General features: G+C 39.3%; 1 protein-coding gene across 8 annotated transcripts in view; it reads left to right on the forward strand.

Moving 5' to 3' along the window:
* Window positions 1-6,891: 6,891 nt before the first annotated feature.
* The window catches only part of syncrip (synaptotagmin binding cytoplasmic RNA interacting protein), an 18,719-nt gene continuing 7,659 nt past the window's right edge, over window positions 6,892-17,951 (forward strand). For 7 of the 8 annotated variants that reach the window (XM_012963512.3, XM_012963513.3, XM_012963514.3 and 4 more), the window contains exons 1-9: window positions 6,893-7,263; window positions 8,642-8,801; window positions 12,173-12,291; window positions 12,445-12,552; window positions 15,099-15,212; window positions 15,300-15,476; window positions 16,539-16,674; window positions 16,907-17,112; window positions 17,714-17,863. In XM_012963512.3, coding sequence (XP_012818966.1) covers window positions 8,654-8,801; window positions 12,173-12,291; window positions 12,445-12,552; window positions 15,099-15,212; window positions 15,300-15,476; window positions 16,539-16,674; window positions 16,907-17,112; window positions 17,714-17,863 — 1,158 coding nt within the window. In that variant the 5' untranslated portion in view covers window positions 6,893-7,263; window positions 8,642-8,653. Of the gene's footprint in view, window positions 7,264-8,641; window positions 8,802-12,172; window positions 12,292-12,444; window positions 12,553-15,098; window positions 15,213-15,299; window positions 15,477-16,538; window positions 16,675-16,906; window positions 17,113-17,713; window positions 17,864-17,951 lie in introns of all 8 variants that reach the window. The other variant, XM_004914531.4, reaches the window with a different exon arrangement.

The following is a 17,951-nucleotide window of genomic DNA, read 5'->3' on the forward strand; positions in this document are numbered from 1 at the left end:
ATTCCTTTTGCTCAGCACCCTACGTCAACAGGCACAGCACACTTGTGGCAAAAGATTCAGGGTGCATGCATAACTCACCAGACAGACTTCTAAAATATTCAGAGCCTTGCAATAAAGAGCATTCACAGTTTAATCTATTTTGGTGAATCAGATGCAACTGTTGTAGGTGTAGTGCCATTGTGTCAAGGAAATTACCCATTTGCATCCAATGACGTTGGAATTCTGAGAAAAAATTACGTATTGTCAGGAAAAAACACTTGTGGACATAAATCTGAAAATCTTAGCAGGATGGCATAATTTCACATTATGATGGTCATTGTAGATCACAGCTGGATGACTGGCACTTTCCAAAAGATTACAACATTCTTCTAGGGCAAATTTTATACCCAGAAGTTCACATTCTTTAACTTTTCTCTTACGACTGGAAAGAGAGAAAGTACTGGTCTGACAGCTAATTCTAAAATCAGCTTGCAGATGAAAATTTAAGGTGGGATCAGGATGGTAGAAAATAGTGTCGGAAGTAAAGAATTTCTTCAAAGTTGTAAAACCTGTTTGAGCTTCAGGAGTCTATAAGAACTTTTAGTGAGAGTGGCTGAGACTAGTAATCGGTACGGCAAGTCAGGAGAAAAGGCATTCAAATGCAGTTGGGTTCTAGGAGCTGGGAAAGGAAAATACTCTTTTCAATTGAGTGATATGGTATTATTGTATATTAACTTTTATTTATATAAAACTAACATATTCCATGGGATGCCATCAGTCCATGACCCATTGAAGCTTATTAACAGTGGCACTCTGCAGCTCCAGCCTGACCCAAGGAAAGTCACGATAATGAAGCTTTAATGAATCTGACAAATACGATTTTGTCACACAAATTGTTGCGTAAATTGTCGCAAAGTATGAAAAGTCACGCAAATTAACGAAAAAGTCGCAAAAAATATGCACAGTACGAAAACTTGGAAAAAAAATAAAAAATTTTCTTTATTCAGAAACAATTGTACTTTGATAGATGTGCCCCCATATGTTGGAGAAATGCCACGAAGCTAGCAGGTCCAGCAATAATGAACTTTAAAGGGATACTGTCATGATTTTTATGGTGTACTTTTTATTTCTAAATTACAGTTTACATAGCAAATAATTCAATCTACCATTTAAAATTGTATTCTCGAACCAACAAATGAAGTTTTCTAGTTGTAATATTGTTGTGCTTGTGCATTGTGCTTGATTCTGAGCTTTCAGGAGTCAGTGCTACACTTTAGAACTTCTTTCAGGTAACCTATTGTACCGCCTACTCCCATGTAACTGGAGGAGTCCCAAGCCGGACTTGAATTTCTTACAATTGAGTTATTCTATTATCTACTGGGAGCTGCTATCTTGCTGCCTTCCCATTGTTCTGCTGATAGGCTGCTGGGAAGGGTGTGATATCACTCCAACTTGCAGCTCAGCACTAAAGTGTGACTGAAGTTTATCAGAGCACAAGTCACATGGCTGTGGCACCCGGGGAAATGAAGAATATGGCTAGCCCCATGTGAAATTTGAAAATTAAATATAAAAAAATCTGTTTGTGTTTTTGGAACATGGATTGCAATGTAGGATTCTGCTGGAGAAGCTCTATTAAATGATGTGTTTTGAAAAGAACATTTTTTCCCATCACAGTATTCCTTTAAATTAATGGGACAGACATCCTAAACCAGAAACAGAATTTAAGGCAGTAGATCTCATCTTGCTGTTTAGTGTTTAGTCTAGATTTTTAAACTACGCTCTTCCGCTAAGAAATTGATTTGAGGGTCCATTACCTATTATCCAAACCAAGTTAAATTTTTCTCTTATTAAGAAGTAATTGTGCAGTTATGTATTATACAACAATTTACTGCCATTTAGCATTCTTTTTTTGGCCATAACACTGCAACCCCTGAATCTGTATGTCACGATCGGTATCCCAAAACTGAGACAGACTCCAAGGGTCCGGTCTCGGCTCACGCTTCTGCCTATAACAGCCGCCTTTCACGTTGGGAGGAGCCCTTCGCTACTCGGATGCCGCCAGGACTTATTGTGAGAGACCTAAGGAGAGAGTTCTGAGCAAGCGAGGGAACCAATCGTGTGGCAGGGAAGCGGGGAACACTTCAGAGTAGTCAGAACAGGCCAAGTTTAGCAACGATCGGGCAATGCAGCACAGAATCAGGATCCAAGAGAGTAGTCAGTCAGGCAAAGGTCGGTCCAGGCAGCAGGCAAGAATGGTCAGGAACAAGCAAGGTCAATACAGGCAGCAAACAAGAAAGGTCAGGTACAGGCTAAGTTCAAACACGGCAGAAACAACAAGAAATCACACCCAGGAACTCACAGAAGGAAGAACCTACGTTGGGCAATGAGTGCACAGCAAGTTTGGCTTTAAATATTCGAATTTTGTGCCATCGTGACATCATACGCGACACGACGCGGAAATAACAAGTGCGCATGCCTGTGGCAAAAAATACAGACTGCACATGCGGGGGCACGCGCGCATAGAGGAGCATCATGGCGGGCGTCCCCGCCAACCCCCTAGACCATCAGGTATAGTTACACTATTTTTTTTGGGGTGGGACAATTTGAGGGGACTTGCTGAGTCAGGCATTGGTTTGTTGGCTTGCTTCCATTGGTCCCACCAATCTGTACATGTATGTATGTATGTATGTATAACTTTATTTATAAAGTGCCACAAGGGTACGCAGCGCTGTACAATCTTACAATATACAAAATCACACACAGGGAAGATAAGTGTTATAATAAATACAATAAATGAGTATAAATACACAGGAAGTAAGTGCCATGTGGTATGAGACACAGTAGGAAGGAGGTCCCTGCCCTGTAGATCTTACAATCTGGGTAACATACAGGCACAAATTGGAAGGTAAGAGTGCACCAGGTATGGGCATTTGCCCTTAAGCGCAGGACCAGGCAAAATAATGTTTTAGCGCTCCAGAAGGTAGCATCTGAGTTTTATTTTAAAGAGAGTGGGTGAGTGTTCCCTACGGAGGGATTCAGGGATAGAGTTCCAGAGGTAAGGAGCAGTGAGATAGAAAGGTTTAAAGGACAAGGCAACACAAAATATAATTTTTTGCCTAATAAAAGACAACAATATAAATGCTATTAAAAGCAGTGTTTGCCTGTCCTTTTCTATTCTCTGCTCTGGTGGCTCCGTTGAAACAATGTAACACAAGGCAGCAGATTGACAGACTTGGCACTTGCAACATTGTTTAACAAATAACAACCAGGAGTTCAGAAAATGCTGCTTTCAATAGCAATTACATTTACAATTAACTTTTAAAGCGCTACAAATTTTTAATTATTTCATATTGGAAAATTGCTTTGAATTATGTTTTCTTTTACTATGCAAAAAATTATTTTTGGGGTTGACGCCCTTTAACCCTTTTACTGCCAGCTGTTTTGGTCAAAGCGGAACTTGTATTGCCAGACAGTTTTTGAACATTTTGCACTGTTTCACTTTAGGGGCCTTTCCTCGGGGGGACTTTTAGTTTACCCAGGAAAACAATATATCGTTTTTTTCAGAACAACCTAAGCTTTCAAAATATGGTAGAATTTTTGTGTAATTCCAATTCTGTAACAAGATATAGGCTTCTAAATGTCTAATTTTCCATAATATAAACACACATACTAGAAACAAAAATTATTTTATGCACGAATATACAACTGATTTGGAAAGTCCCATGTCTCGTGAACGTGCCAATACCAAATATATATAGTTTTATGGAGATTTGTCACTTGTATAGGTCAAAAACTCCCAGCAGTACACTACCAAATTTCCAAAGCACTGCTCCAGAAAGCTGCATACTTTAGATTTCAAAGACAAAATTTCCACTAACAGAAGGTTTATCCCAGAAAATTGTATTTTTGGAAAGAACAGATTCTGGGGAATACAGAATAGGCACAACTGTCTGTCTACTCCAAACTATCAAGTCGCAATGCTTTCCTAAAGTTATTGGTTTTTATCAAAATTTGTGATTTTTAAAAAAAATTGCTTCAAAGCTTCCAGTCTATAGTATCTTATCTCCAACAGGTCATAAAGTAACCAAATAAAACACCCTAAATATGAACGCCAGGGGTCCACTAAACAGTTTGATGCCCAATATGAATAGGTTTAGCTAAGTATGTGGCATGTAGGGGCCCCAATGTGAACATACCCCCATATGATCTATCATTTCTGTCATTTCAGCTCCTGCAAAATCAACACATTTACATCATTATATGTGGGATAAAGCTAGTAAAAAGTACGTTCACCCCAGAAAGTCATATATTTTTGGAAAGTACACATTCCCCCGAATCTAAAATGGGTACCCATGTCTTTCTACTCCAAAGTACCAAGCCGCACAGCTTTTCTAAAGTTAGCAATTTTGATGACATTTCCAAAAATCCCCTCAAAGCTTCAAGTTTGCAGCATCTTATCTCCCACATAGTGTTAGGTACCAAGATAAAACACCCTAAATTTTAATGCCAGGGGTCCACTGAACAGTTTGATGCCCAATATGTATAGGTTTACCTAAGTATGTGGCATGTAGGGGCCCCAATGTGAACATATCCCCATATGATCAATCATTTCTGTTATTTCAGCTCCAGCAAAATCAACACATTTACATCATTTATGTGGGATAAAGCTAGTAAAAAGTACGCTCACCCCAGAAAGTCATATATTTTTGGAATGTACACATTCCCCCGAATCTAAAATGGGTACCAATGTCTTTCTACTCTAAAGTACCAAGCCACACAGCTTTTCTAAAGTTAGCAATTTTGATGACATTTCCAAAAATCCCCTCAAAGCTTCCACTTCGCAGCATCTTATCTCCTACACAGGGGCACATTTACTAAGCCACGAACAGGCCGAATGCGTCCAATTGCGTTTTTTTCGTAATGATCGGTATTTTGCGACTTTTTCGTATTTTTTGCGATTTTTTCGGCGTCTTTACGACTTTTTCGTTACCAATACGATTTGTGCGAAAAAACGCGAGTTTTTCGTAGCCATTCCGAAAGTTGCGCAAAATCTGGCGATTTTTCGTAGTGTTAAAACTTGCGCAAAAAGTTGCGCTTTTTTCGTAGTGTTAAAACTTGCGCGAAACGTCGCACCTTTTAAGTTTTAACGCTACGAAAAAGGCGCAACTTTTTCCTGAAACTTTCCCTGCATCGCCCTATCGCCTTTGTTCAAATGACCGGAAGCCAAGTTTTTTACAGGTATTTTCTACTAAAGCATTCAAAATAACAAATGGTTTTCAGGATAGGGCAATTATTGGGGGAGGGTAGAAAAGATTTTTTAGTTAAAAATTTTTAGTGTTACTTTTCCTTTAAGTGGGGCTGAGCAGGTTTCCTCTTAGGAGAGAGCAGGAGGATCCTGGCAGCAGAGTTTAAGATTGATTGCAGGGGAGAGAGGTGGGAGTCTGGGAGGCCGGTTAGTAGGAGAATGCAGTAATCTAAATGGGAAAGGATAAGGGCATGGATTTGTGTTTTAGCTGTTACTTGTGAAAGAAAGAGGCATATCTTGGCAATATTGCGGAAGAAAAAGCGGCAGTTTTTGGCAGTTTTATTAATATGGTTAGAGGAGAGGGACTGGTCAAAGATAACCCCAAGGCAGCTGAATTAACAGGGTTAATGGACATGCCGTCAATAGTGATGGTGAATGGAGAAGAAGGGCTAGGTTTGGGCAGGAAGACCATGAGCTCTGTTTTAGCTAGGTTAAGTTTTAGGTGGCGTTGGTTCATCCAAGAGGAGATAGCCAGGACACATGGTGTCCTGTGATCACATCTTAGGGGCAGATTTATCAAAACACGAGTTTGAATCCCGAATGGGAAAAATTCGGATTCGAAACGAAAATGTCTGAAGATCGCAAATATCAAGGAAATGCTTATGCAAAAATCGTATTAATCACGATAATATCGTATTGGCGACCCGAAAGTCTCTAAATTTTCGTAAACAGCGGCAAATCCGATCTGATTTTTTCGTGCTAAAAATACGTTGCGCAAGCGTCAAAAAGTCGCGAAAATGCCGAAAAAAGTCGTGAAAAATACATTTGAACCGATCGAACGACGCTCGGAGAGTTTGGGGATAAGTAAATGTGCCCCTAAGTGTTTGCTGTTTTGGCACATGCACTATGCCATTTTAATGACATCAGGCACCAAGTATGTATGTGTAATTCCTACTTCTAATGGCCTTAATCTTGCCTCTGCTTCTAGTGCTTGACCACTGCCCTGGATTTTGAACTATGGATCTGTGATGTCTTTCCTAAACCTAGTTTGTCACAAACTCAGCGCTGATTCGGCTTATCCTGCTCATCCTCCTTCCCTTTCTGCTGATCTAGTCCCAGCCTAATTTACAGGGCATTTGAGTAGTGAAAGCTGCAGGGTGATGCTTTTCTCATGTGTCCACCTCCAAACAGCACATCTGCATAACTCCCTCATACTACTGCTATGGAATATTCACATAACTCAACCAAGCTTTTATGACCACATAACATACAAAACGATTACCGTTTGACGCACATTTACATATATAAAGGCAACAACTGTAAATACAATATCCACCCAGAATAGGCTGTGGCAGTAGACCTGCTGCAATGTGATATCTACCACTGAATCCATCCCCCCACCCCCAAACAATGACAGACATTTGAAGTATTTAACTTAAGACAGCTGTTTACACAGCATCGTTTCAATAAATGGTTTACTGGCACATGAACACTGTGCCGATATTAAATAAAATCTGACACCCATGCACACTCCTCTTCGGGCAAGAAATTCTAAAAAAAAGAGTACCAACGCGCATGCGTGACTAACACGAAGCGCGCTCAAGCAGTCTCCTTGCGCGCCACCAGTAATTGGGACGAATGCTACTTTACTTTCAGGAGACAGGATATCTCCGGGGTTTCCTGGGCGGTTCCACAGGGTTGGAGGGTTCCGCCCATAACAGAAGTCTAGGTTTGACTATTGCAGGGGTAGCCCAGGAAACCCTGACGGCGAGTGAAGCGCGCACTTTGTGCTGTGCGCGTTCCAGGAGTGCCCCGCGGCGCGTGCACGGAGGAGGGGTGGGACTGGCTGGCAGCGGCGTGAGCCTGGCTCTCTCACGGCCGCCATTTTACAACAGCCACACTCCGCCGGACAAGGGAGCTGCTGCAACACGAGGGGCGCGTTCGTCGGCTAGAGTGAGGAGAGAAAGGAAGGGGAACGGCAGAAGGAAGGCAGCCTGCAACGGAGAGAACAGCCCCCGAGCCCGGAATCATCGGGAGAGGTAAGAGGCCCGACTAGATGTATGGAAGAGATGGCCGCACGTTTTTCTCTGGTGTTTCCGAGCCGGCTTTTGTGGGTGATTCTCATTCTAGTAGGAGCCCCGCTCCCCGCGTTAGAGCGGCAGCTGCTCTGATCGTGCTTGCTTTTGGGCTGAGAAGTAAAGTGAAAGCGACTGCCATTTGCAGGAGTACATGTGCGCGGCCTGTGCCTTCCGAGGCCCGAGCCCACTGCTTTTGCTCCTGGGGATGGGAGGAAGCATGGCGGAGCCGGGTAATCTTGCTGAATCCGCATTAATTGTATGCTTGGCTTTTCGACGTTCTTTTGCGATCTGGTTAGGACCAGTGCGCGATTTTGTCGGAAGAGGTTAATGGAGTAGTCAAAACGCAGCGTGGTTTGCCAACCCCCTAGTTAGTGTTAAACTACATTACCCAACATCCACTTTGCAACTTTTGCATGCCAGTGTCGTGATCGCTTTGCGTTCCTTTGCTACATTCTTTGCTTTTCGGGCCTACTATAAATGTGGTTGTCACGTGTGTGGGCGAGTGTATGTGCATCGGATTGTAGGTTTTGGGGAGCCACCAATGGAATGCTGGAACGGTGTGTGGAAGCGGCAGGGCTGCGCTGGGTTGCTGGCATTGTGTGTGGGGCCAGGCCCCCCGCCTGCCGCTGCCTGAGCTGAGCACGTGTTTGGAGCTCCCGGCTCGGCCTCGCAGCGCCCTGTGGGTGGGGAGAAGGAACAGGCGCTTTGTTCCCTCTGTGCATAGGAAAACTAAGGCGGGCGGGAAAGAGTAGTCTCCCTAATATCCGCACACGCTGGGCCCAGTATACCTCCCAAAACTCATTCATGTCGCCATGTCCAGCCTTTCGGCAAGTTAGACACCATACCACGCACAATAGCCCCAGGTTGCCTCAGTGTGCTCGCACAACTAATGCATTTCCTTCCGACCAGATGAATGGTATCTGCTCAGATCGTAGCGCCCAGAGACTGATGCAGCCAAACTCCTCTATCACTGGCAAAATGATTGCAACACAAATGGAAAGCCATTTTATGGCGATTGTGTCAAGTGCAATTGTTCTTTCAGCGGTGACGATTTTGCCCATCTGAAGTTATATTAGCAAGATCATATAATGGCTTTTGATTACTTGGGCTTTAAGTTGGACACACTGTCTTTTTAGGCAGTACAGCACAGATTTTGAGGTATATTGTTCTAACTCCATTGATCTTCTGCACACAAAAAAGGTTCAAGTCAGGTCTGTCTTATTGTTGCTGCCATATATGAATTTTTTAGTGGCTTCTTAATAACTAGTCTGTTGCATGTAAGCTCCATGACATATGCCAGTCATTTCACTCATTGATGCTGATTATTGCATTTATACAGATATCTGCAGATATGGCCGCTGAACATGTAAATGGGAATGGTACTGAAGAGCCCATGGATACTTATGCTGCAGTTGCCCAATCAGAGCATATGCAGACTTTGCTTGATGCTGGTTTACCACAGAAAGTTGCTGAAAAACTAGATGAAATTTACATTTCAGGTAAGACTTGGTTCTTGCAAAAACCACACTTCTAGTTTGGAGGTTTTCATTACCATTGGATTGCACCTAAATTGAGCAACTTTTTGTGGTTTCCAAACTTTATGGGAACTGCAGATATAATTTTGGTGCCCCTCCCAGCCCTTTTAGTGCCCCGGGTGTATAAAATATTTTGCGTTGCTATATAGTGCAGTCCATAGGTTTTAAAACATACGGTCAATCCCCCAAATAGTGTTCGTTATGTGAAAAAGGCCAGGTCTCTTACCAAATGGAACTGGTGGATTTGTGGGTATTTATTTTCAGTTTAGCAAGGTGCCTGTTTTGCCAGAACCCTGGGGGAGAAGCTGGTCTTCTGTGTAAGATGCATTCTCCATGGTTTCATTGTTTGCCTTCCCAAATAACTTTTTTTTGGGGTGGGGTGGGGGTTGCTAAGTAAGTGATGCCTGCTTTTGAAGTAGTCAGTCCGAGCTGTAGTCTCCCTGAACTCTGTTAGGTGCCTCTCACTTAGTAATGTCTGCATGATAAAGTAAGGGGATGGGATGTTTGTTTCAGGCTTCCATTGGTCCACCGTCTGAACCCCACAGTGACTGTTTGGGTATACACAGGGGCTGTTTACTTCTGCCTCTGGTACATACCCAGGTTTGCCTCCGCATTAGACATTCATATTTTTATTTTTACAGTGCTTCATATTTATACCTACACACCCTTCCTGCTATATAGAAAAGCTATGCAAATGTGTGTTTCTTTTTAAAGGCACTGTTGCCCTGTGTACCATGCAGGCAGTTTTTAGATGTTTTATTTACAGTCTTTAATGCTGATGTGAGTGAACAGAGTTTGGCAACACATTCTTCACTGCTAAGTCTGAAATGTTCCGTGTACATTATTGGGTACATTCATAGTCTTATTTGTAATAACACTAATATGTAATGAAGATGTTTGTGAGGGATATTGCAAATAGATTTTTTTTTTCAGGAAACCAGTGTTATAAAAACATTTTGTTGCTCGACAACACTTGTGTATGTATTGGAGACTTTATTGGAGCACTCTTCTACACACATATGCAAGCTAAGATTTGGTCAGGTGTCTTGCTTATTCTTTATAATAAGAAATGTTGATTTTTAGGATATTAAAAATGGTAAGGGAACTTTTTTTTTTTTGTTATACCACTGTTGGTATTCCAGTAATCAGTCCCCTGATCCTAACTGAAGTGGTCTCAGTTTTACATATAAGTTAAAAATATAGGTGGTTTACCTGGAAATGATTTAATTAACAACTTGTTTATCCCATAACTGCTATAGAGAACCAGGAAGGTATGGCTTTTTACAGTTTGCACTGTTTATTAAAAATAACCACTCTAGATATTAATACAATAGTGTCTTTAGCACACACCCAATTAGAATGGAACAGCAAGTAGGATGTAACTTGCAATTTCAAATTTTCCCTTTGTTGTGTAAGAATTTCATAATTAAAATGGGCAAAAAAGTATGTTCAGCACAAGCCATGTCTGTTGAACTAATGTTGAAAAGCAGGTATGTTGATCCTTCAAAGGTATACTACTACATACAATCAAAATCTTCTCATGGATTTGTATTCTTACTGCTAAGGAGGTCTGCCCACTTTCAGTTATGGAAGTGCACAGCAACCTGTCCAGTGCTCATTAATCGTTTTGGACTAGGTGTTCATTTGGATGATAAAAGTCAATGTCCCTTTAAATTAGGTTAGTATAAGCACATCTTCATTGTAGTAGACTACTTGCAACAAAAAAAACCAAATCATTTGACATTGACTTAAAGGGGGCGCATGCCATTTTTAACATGAGTTTATTAAATAGGACTGCTGCTGAACATACTTTGTGCCTATTCTTTTAAGTAAGAAATAATTTTTTTCTTCCCCCTAGCTAAACAGGGCAAACAGAGAAATTGAAGGTACTGCCTGTTTCTTTTTTTCCTGGTTCATGTGAGGTAGTTAGATTACTTATCATTGTACAGATAAATGTTTTGCGTGTTTGTAATCAAAGCATTCGCAACAAAGAAGGGAAGAAATGTTTTATATACAGAGCTGTTTCTTCAGTTGAACTGTTAAAACTCCATTGATTACACTGGAGTTAGTGAGTATATAATAGAGTTGTGTTACTGATTCATAATTACATTTTTAGATTCTAATTCTAGATATTTTTTTTTGTTCAGGGGAATGGGCAGAATGTATTTTCAGCAAAAGTGTATGTTGTGACACCTTGTGTGGTACTACTCCTAAAATCCGTTTTTGTTGAATAACTGGATATCTTTTTTTACATGGCCAGCAACTCTCAAAATCCGTTAACCCCTGTGTTACTTCTACTATTTTAAATGCCAGTTTTTTGTGGGTTATTTACCCTGGCAACCAGAAAGCTGTTAGGGGGCATTGAGCAGTGCCTAGGAGGGTCACAACCTGCAGGTCAGTTAGGCTGTCGTTTTGTAATAATGATTCTTTGCTCTTTTATATACTCCTAGATGCCCTGTTTTCTCCCCACAAAAACAAAAATTTGGTGGTGGGGGAACAGTGACTATCCCGTTCTAGTAGTATTTCAAAAGTCAATAAAACCTGGCACTTTGGCAAATACAATGCTCTGCCCAACCAGCTTTCAGTAAGAATTTGTCTGCACTGAATCTCTTGAGGAGGTTAATGAAGACATATCTGGCTACAATGAGTTAGTAGTAGTTTTACTTCTGTCATTTTCATTGGATGAAATTGCTGGTTATAATGTAGTTTTGTGGCTACAAGGCATCCTTATGAAAATAACTTCTGACACTACTATCTTGAATTCCTTCTGCTTAGATATCAAATTAGGTTATATCACTGCAGTAATCATATCTTTGATAAACCTGACAGGTGTACAAAGTACACATTGTTTGGCATGACTTTTTTCAAATCCGTACATAACTGGTCTGCTTTGGTAGAGTTGATACATTTGCTTTGTAACCAGGATAAACACTCCCAATGAATCCCCAAAACAGTTTTATTTCATGTTTGCAGTCAACACAGCAACATTGTTTTAGCACAAATTAATAGTATGTACCAATAAACAATCATTACCATTTGCAAACTAGATTAAAAATGAATGATAGACTAATATTTTGCTGAATTTGAAAGCAGTCTTAGTCCAATTTATAGTAGACAACCTGCCAAATCCAGGAAAGTTAACCATAATTGTGGGTTTATAGGGTTAGTTTGTTTTATTACATGATTTACTAGCCAGTATTTTGTGTCCTATAAAGTTAGGATAATACTGACAAAACCTCAAAATTTAAATTGCACTGTGCAAAAATGTCCTTAATTGTATGTGTTATGCTATATAGAATTACATGCCATTTAAAATGTTTTTGTTTTTTCTATAGGTTTAGTTACACATAGTGATTTAGATGAACGAGCTATAGAGGCTTTAAAGGAGTTTAATGAAGAAGGTGCACTAGCTGTGCTTCAGCAGTTTAAGGACAGTGATCTTTCGCATGTACAGGTAAAAGGCGTTATGTAGTAGTAGATTGGTTGTATTTAGTTGCTTGTGTTAATCTCGACTGGCAAAACATACTTGAATGTTCTTTGAAATGCTGAACATGTTTTTAATAGGAGTGTTTTAACAAGATTGTTTTTAAACCTGCATATCTTTTAGAATAAAAGTGCCTTTTTATGTGGAGTTATGAAGACCTACAGGCAGAGGGAAAAACAAGGGACCAAAGTGGCTGATTCTAGTAAAGGGCCTGATGAGTCCAAAATAAAGGTACACTTTCCGAGATATGTAATGTCATAATGTTTGTTACAATCATAGGTGTTGCACATCTTTAAACTGATGAATAATTGTAAAATGTTTTACATGTTAGACAGACTAACAATAGGTGTTTAAATATCCTAACACCATAGTGTGTTTAAAAAACCATTTCAGACTTAAAGGTTGAGGACAGTGTCCCTATAAGCAAAATATGGACGACACCATTTACTTTATTTATGGGGCGCTATGTGTATGAACGTATCATCTTAGGAAGATAGGTTTGCGCTTATGGTGCACTCTATTAATGGCTCATGTGTCACCAGTTTCTTTCTGCCGGACAGCATGGAGACTCCCAGGATCAAGTTTTCTTAAACAAAGCCTCCACCAGTGTTTCATACTTTGTGGTTACTGTACTGTGATTCTATCCCTTCTAGGGGCACAAGAGTTGGGACAGGAGGTCCCAATGAGATTTATGGGAAAAAATGCTTTTGATTTTCTAGATACCCATCAGATTATATGATGAATGTTAATTAGGAATGAAGTTTTATTTGCTGCCATCTCAATTCCTGTAGCTATAACTGAACTGAGAAGTGTTCTGGTTATTTGAGAAACTGATAGGACTGCACTTATGCCAGTTTACTCCGTGTGGTGGGTGTGGACCTGGGTGACCGAGAAAAAATGCTGGGTGATGCGCCCATTGATAAAGGCCTGAGGGGAACACTGAAATAGGGTTTTAGTATACATTGAAACCTGAATTTTACATAGCCCGATTTTAAGTGTTGCCTCATATTACACCAATATTTAACCAAAAGACTGAAAACCTCTGCAAACTCTCTTAAACTATTCTGTATGAAAAAGGTTTTCAAAATAAGAGCATCAGAGTGTTAAGTTTCATGATTGAACCTTGGTGAGCGTAATGTTCCTAAAGTCCCCAATGGTACATGTACTGCCTAGTTAGAGAAGGTTGGACTTGGAAGAGTTTCTCATTTTTAAGGGACTATATGCTCAAATAGTGTATTGTAGTAAAAGGTAGTTATTTTATGGCTGCATTTCTAGCTATGACAGACCATTCAAACTACACTGGTCAGTGTTATTTTGAACAATATTTTCTTTATACTTACCTTGTTATCCTACAGTAGTGTAAAGAGCATGCTGCAGTAACCGCCATAAAAATAAAATGGATAGTGGCTGTTTGCGTTAACCAGACAAAACTGAAGCACTGACAACAAAGTATACTCTTGAATGTTAGTTTTTTTTTTACAGATGGATAAATTGGGTGGCCAAATCAGTTGTTAGATGATATAGGTGTTTACCTCATACTGATGAAGCTTTGTATAACAAGCTTTAGCTTTTTCTTTTTTAAGCAGCTGATTAATTTTGAGCTCCTGCATTAAGTACAGGCAACAGCAATGCAGAGAATGTTAACAAGAGATACTACTGTGTTTAGTTATATTACACACATTACTATTGATATGTATCATGACTTATGTTGGGGTGTTGCCTAAACTTAAATTTGGTTTTATTCTGCAAAATTATTATAGATTTGATGCTTTCTGCCCATTAGGGCTTTACCACATGGCACAAATCTGGCCATTTTGTTTCTTGGCGTATTGATACTTTTGTGAGCTGGCAACAAAACAGTCTGATATACCCCAAAGGTCTCAGGATTGTCACTTTGAAACATTGACTTTTATGTTCCTTAGTGACAAAAACAGTCAAGGTGAATGCTGTTTGTGTGTGGGAAGCTTTTCTTGCTATAGATTGTAAGCTCTTTTGGGCAGGGCCCTCTTCACCTCTTGTATCGGTTATTGATTGCTTTATATGTTACTCTGTATGTCCAATGTATGTAACCCACTTATTGTACAGCGCTGCGGAATATGTTGGCGCTTTATAAATAAATGTTAATGTAATGTAATATTGCCTGTCCACAGAGCAATTAATCTCCCAGATAACACCTTGAATCAAGTTGTATTCAGCTTGTTCAGTTGATAAATATCTTGCTTGGTGGTGGATGCATTATTTTAAGTGTCAGAAACATGCTATTTGGAAAACTCAGGGGGCTAGTATAAATTAACTTTGTACACAATGTATTATTGCAGAAAAAAACTAAGTAAAACTAAATTCTTACTGTTACTAGAAGCCTGCAAAACTGGTTTTTGTGTGCACTCTGTAGCTGGCTCACATCTGCCTGTAAGCTCTTATGATTGACTGCACACTATAATCGCTTGGGAGTCTGAGTTGCCATGTGTAAAAGTGTTTGGGTGACATTTTTCTGTTTTTGCAGTGTGTGCAATAAAGCACTAGAAGAATACCCCTTTGGATGTCATGTTTTAGAGGAATTTGTTTCCCTAAAGTATTTCCATTTCTATTCTATTTGGTAATATGTATGTTGTAATAGGGCATTAGTTCCTATAAAGATTCTGAGATGGCTGCTTCTTTAAAGAATAGATAATGTCCCTTAAATTTCATGTTTGCGCATAATTTCACTCATTGTATAGAAACATTTATACCTAGTGGTAAGCTGTTACAATATTTTTTATATACATTTATTTTTTTAGGCACTGCTGGAAAGAACAGGGTACACACTTGATGTGACAACAGGTCAAAGAAAATATGGAGGTCCACCTCCAGATTTTGTGCATACTGGACAGCAGCCATCAGTTGGAACAGAAGTAAGTAGACCTATCAAGCAACATATGGGCATTGTTTGTTTTTTTTTGTTTTTGTTTAAGCAAATCACTAAAAATTTTCTTTTGCAGATTTTTGTGGGGAAAATCCCTAGAGATCTCTTTGAAGATGAGCTTGTCCCGTTATTTGAAAAAGCTGGATCAATATGGGATCTCCGCTTAATGATGGATCCATTGACTGGTTTAAATAGGGGATATGCTTTTGTGACATTCTGTACAAAAGAAGCTGCTCAGGAAGCTGTTAAGCTGGTATGTAAAGGAGCTCACTGTAAATTGGTTTTCTAAAACTGATTTTAAGACAGAGGTCAGTCGGTCTGTGTATATGCGCTTTGAAGACTATAAAATTTATGGAGCGATGTTCTTGTGGTCATTTTTTTTTCCCCCAAATTGCTTTATGAAGTCTGACTTAGAACTCTGCTAATTTTGTACAATAGCATATGTTGATAAAATGCCCACTTCTCTTAAAGAATAAGTAAACCTTTTTTCTTTCTATAAAATGACTGTTGCCCCCAGAATAACGCTTGACTACTTCCTAGTCTGGTGTGAAGCTCCGTCCCCCCTTTGACCATCTTCACAGTCAGAGCTTGGTCAAAAAAGACAGACCGAGTTTCACATTAGACTAGGAAGTAGCTGAGAGCTGAATTTGAACTGCTTGTGATACAGAATCTACATGAGACGGAGTGCAGAGGGAAAGGTATGTTCTGGGGCCGTATAGAGTCTTTTTAGGACTTCTATGATAAAAGGCTTACTTATCCATTTACCTTAAAGGCTCCTACAAAATTGGGAGGTGGAACTACCCCCACTTTAACAGTCAGTTTGTCCTGCACTTTTTTTTAGACTTCCGTATCTCTAGTTAAACTAACTGGTACTTATAGATAAGTTAGAAAGTGTAAATGCACAGTGGTCCTTTTTTAGCTGTTCTAGAAGTTAAGCTTTAAAAAATAACAAATGTATTTTCGACATACTCGTACATATGAGTGGTTGATACCTTTTCTGGACAACCAGTAACACTGGATCCAACTTCAGTAGGGTTCATATTGGGTTCTTAACAGGTTTCTCTGTAGGCAATGTTTCTTTTTATCCTACCCCTTCTCATGTGACTGGTAATAGATTAATTCTTGGTGGGTGTTAAATTGTAGCTAAACGTATTATACAAAACATGTATGCTGGATTCACTTAGTCAATTAATTTTAAGGAATTTAAAATGGAAGGAAATTAACTGATTCTGCTTTGTATTTGCAGTCTGTTTCTATTCTGCATAAATTGATGTACAATTGACCTAATTTACATGTTTGACGTTTCTCTCTTCAGTACAATAACCATGAGATCCGACCTGGAAAGCACATTGGTGTGTGTATCTCTGTTGCCAATAACAGACTCTTTGTTGGGTCAATTCCAAAAAGTAAAACCAAGGAACAAATTGTTGAAGAATTTAGCAAAGTAACAGGTTAGTGTGTGGTGTACTTTGACATCAGTGCAGTTGATATATACCTATAGAACCCAGAGGGGAATGAGACTCCATTTCCACCTTCCACTCCTCATACATTAAAGCCATCAGCAGTTTATTTGGTTTTTATACTTTAGTACTTGCATCAACATGTCACACACACAAATGACTTACTGATGGGGAGTTTCTTGATTTAAACTACTATAACTTTTGCATGTGTAATTTTTTTCAGAGGGACTTACTGATGTTATATTATACCATCAACCTGATGATAAAAAAAAGAATAGAGGATTTTGCTTTCTTGAGTATGAAGATCACAAAACTGCTGCTCAAGCCCGGCGCAGGTTAATGAGTGGCAAAGTAAAAGTGTGGGGCAATGTTGTGACAGTGGAATGGGCAGACCCTATTGAAGATCCAGATCCTGAAGTTATGGCAAAGGTGACCTTTTTTTTGTTTGTTGTTTTTTTACTGACCCCTTACTACTAAACAGTTTAACCTCTGTCTAAAAGATAGTATTTAAAGAAAGTTATTTGCATGTTGAGTTTAGGTGGTAATTTCATTGTTTGGCAATGTACATTGTACAACACTTAACACTAAAAACTGTTAATATGAAATTTGCTGGACTTGTAAAATAGGCATTGTCAACTATATACTTGTTTGTTAAAGGACTTGTTAACTTTTAGTTTGATGCAGAGTGATATTCTAAGGCAATTTGCTTTTGCTCTCCAGTTTGGAATTGCAGCACCTATATCTGGTTGTTAGTGTCCAAATTACTCTAGCTACCTGGCAGTGATATGAATAACTCGAATAGAAGAAGGCCTGAACAGAAAAAGTAATTAATTGTAACAATAAAATTGTATCCTCACAGAGCAATATTTATTTATTGTAGCCACTGGGGTCAGTGACCCCCATTTGAAAGCTGGAAAGTTTTTAAATTAAGACAAGTAATGTTGGAATTCTTTAACATTATAAACTTTGGTGAACTACCCCTTTAATATACTGTTAAACGTTGTTACTTATTGTCATGTATTTTCTTTAGGTTAAAGTTTTATTTGTTCGCAATCTTGCAAATACTGTTACAGAAGAAATTTTAGAAAAAGCGTTTGGTCAGTTTGGTAAATTGGAACGCGTGAAGAAGCTAAAAGACTATGCTTTCATTCATTTTGATGAGCGTGTTGGCGCTGTTAAGGTAATTATAAATGGTTTCAAGTTTACCTTTACCACAATCTATAGTCATCTGAAAAGACTGACCCCTAGTTTTACATAAGCTTTGGTAG

This window comes from Xenopus tropicalis, chromosome 5 (genome assembly GCF_000004195.4).
Source record: "Xenopus tropicalis strain Nigerian chromosome 5, UCB_Xtro_10.0, whole genome shotgun sequence".
Classification (NCBI taxonomy): Eukaryota; Metazoa; Chordata; class Amphibia; order Anura; family Pipidae; genus Xenopus; species Xenopus tropicalis.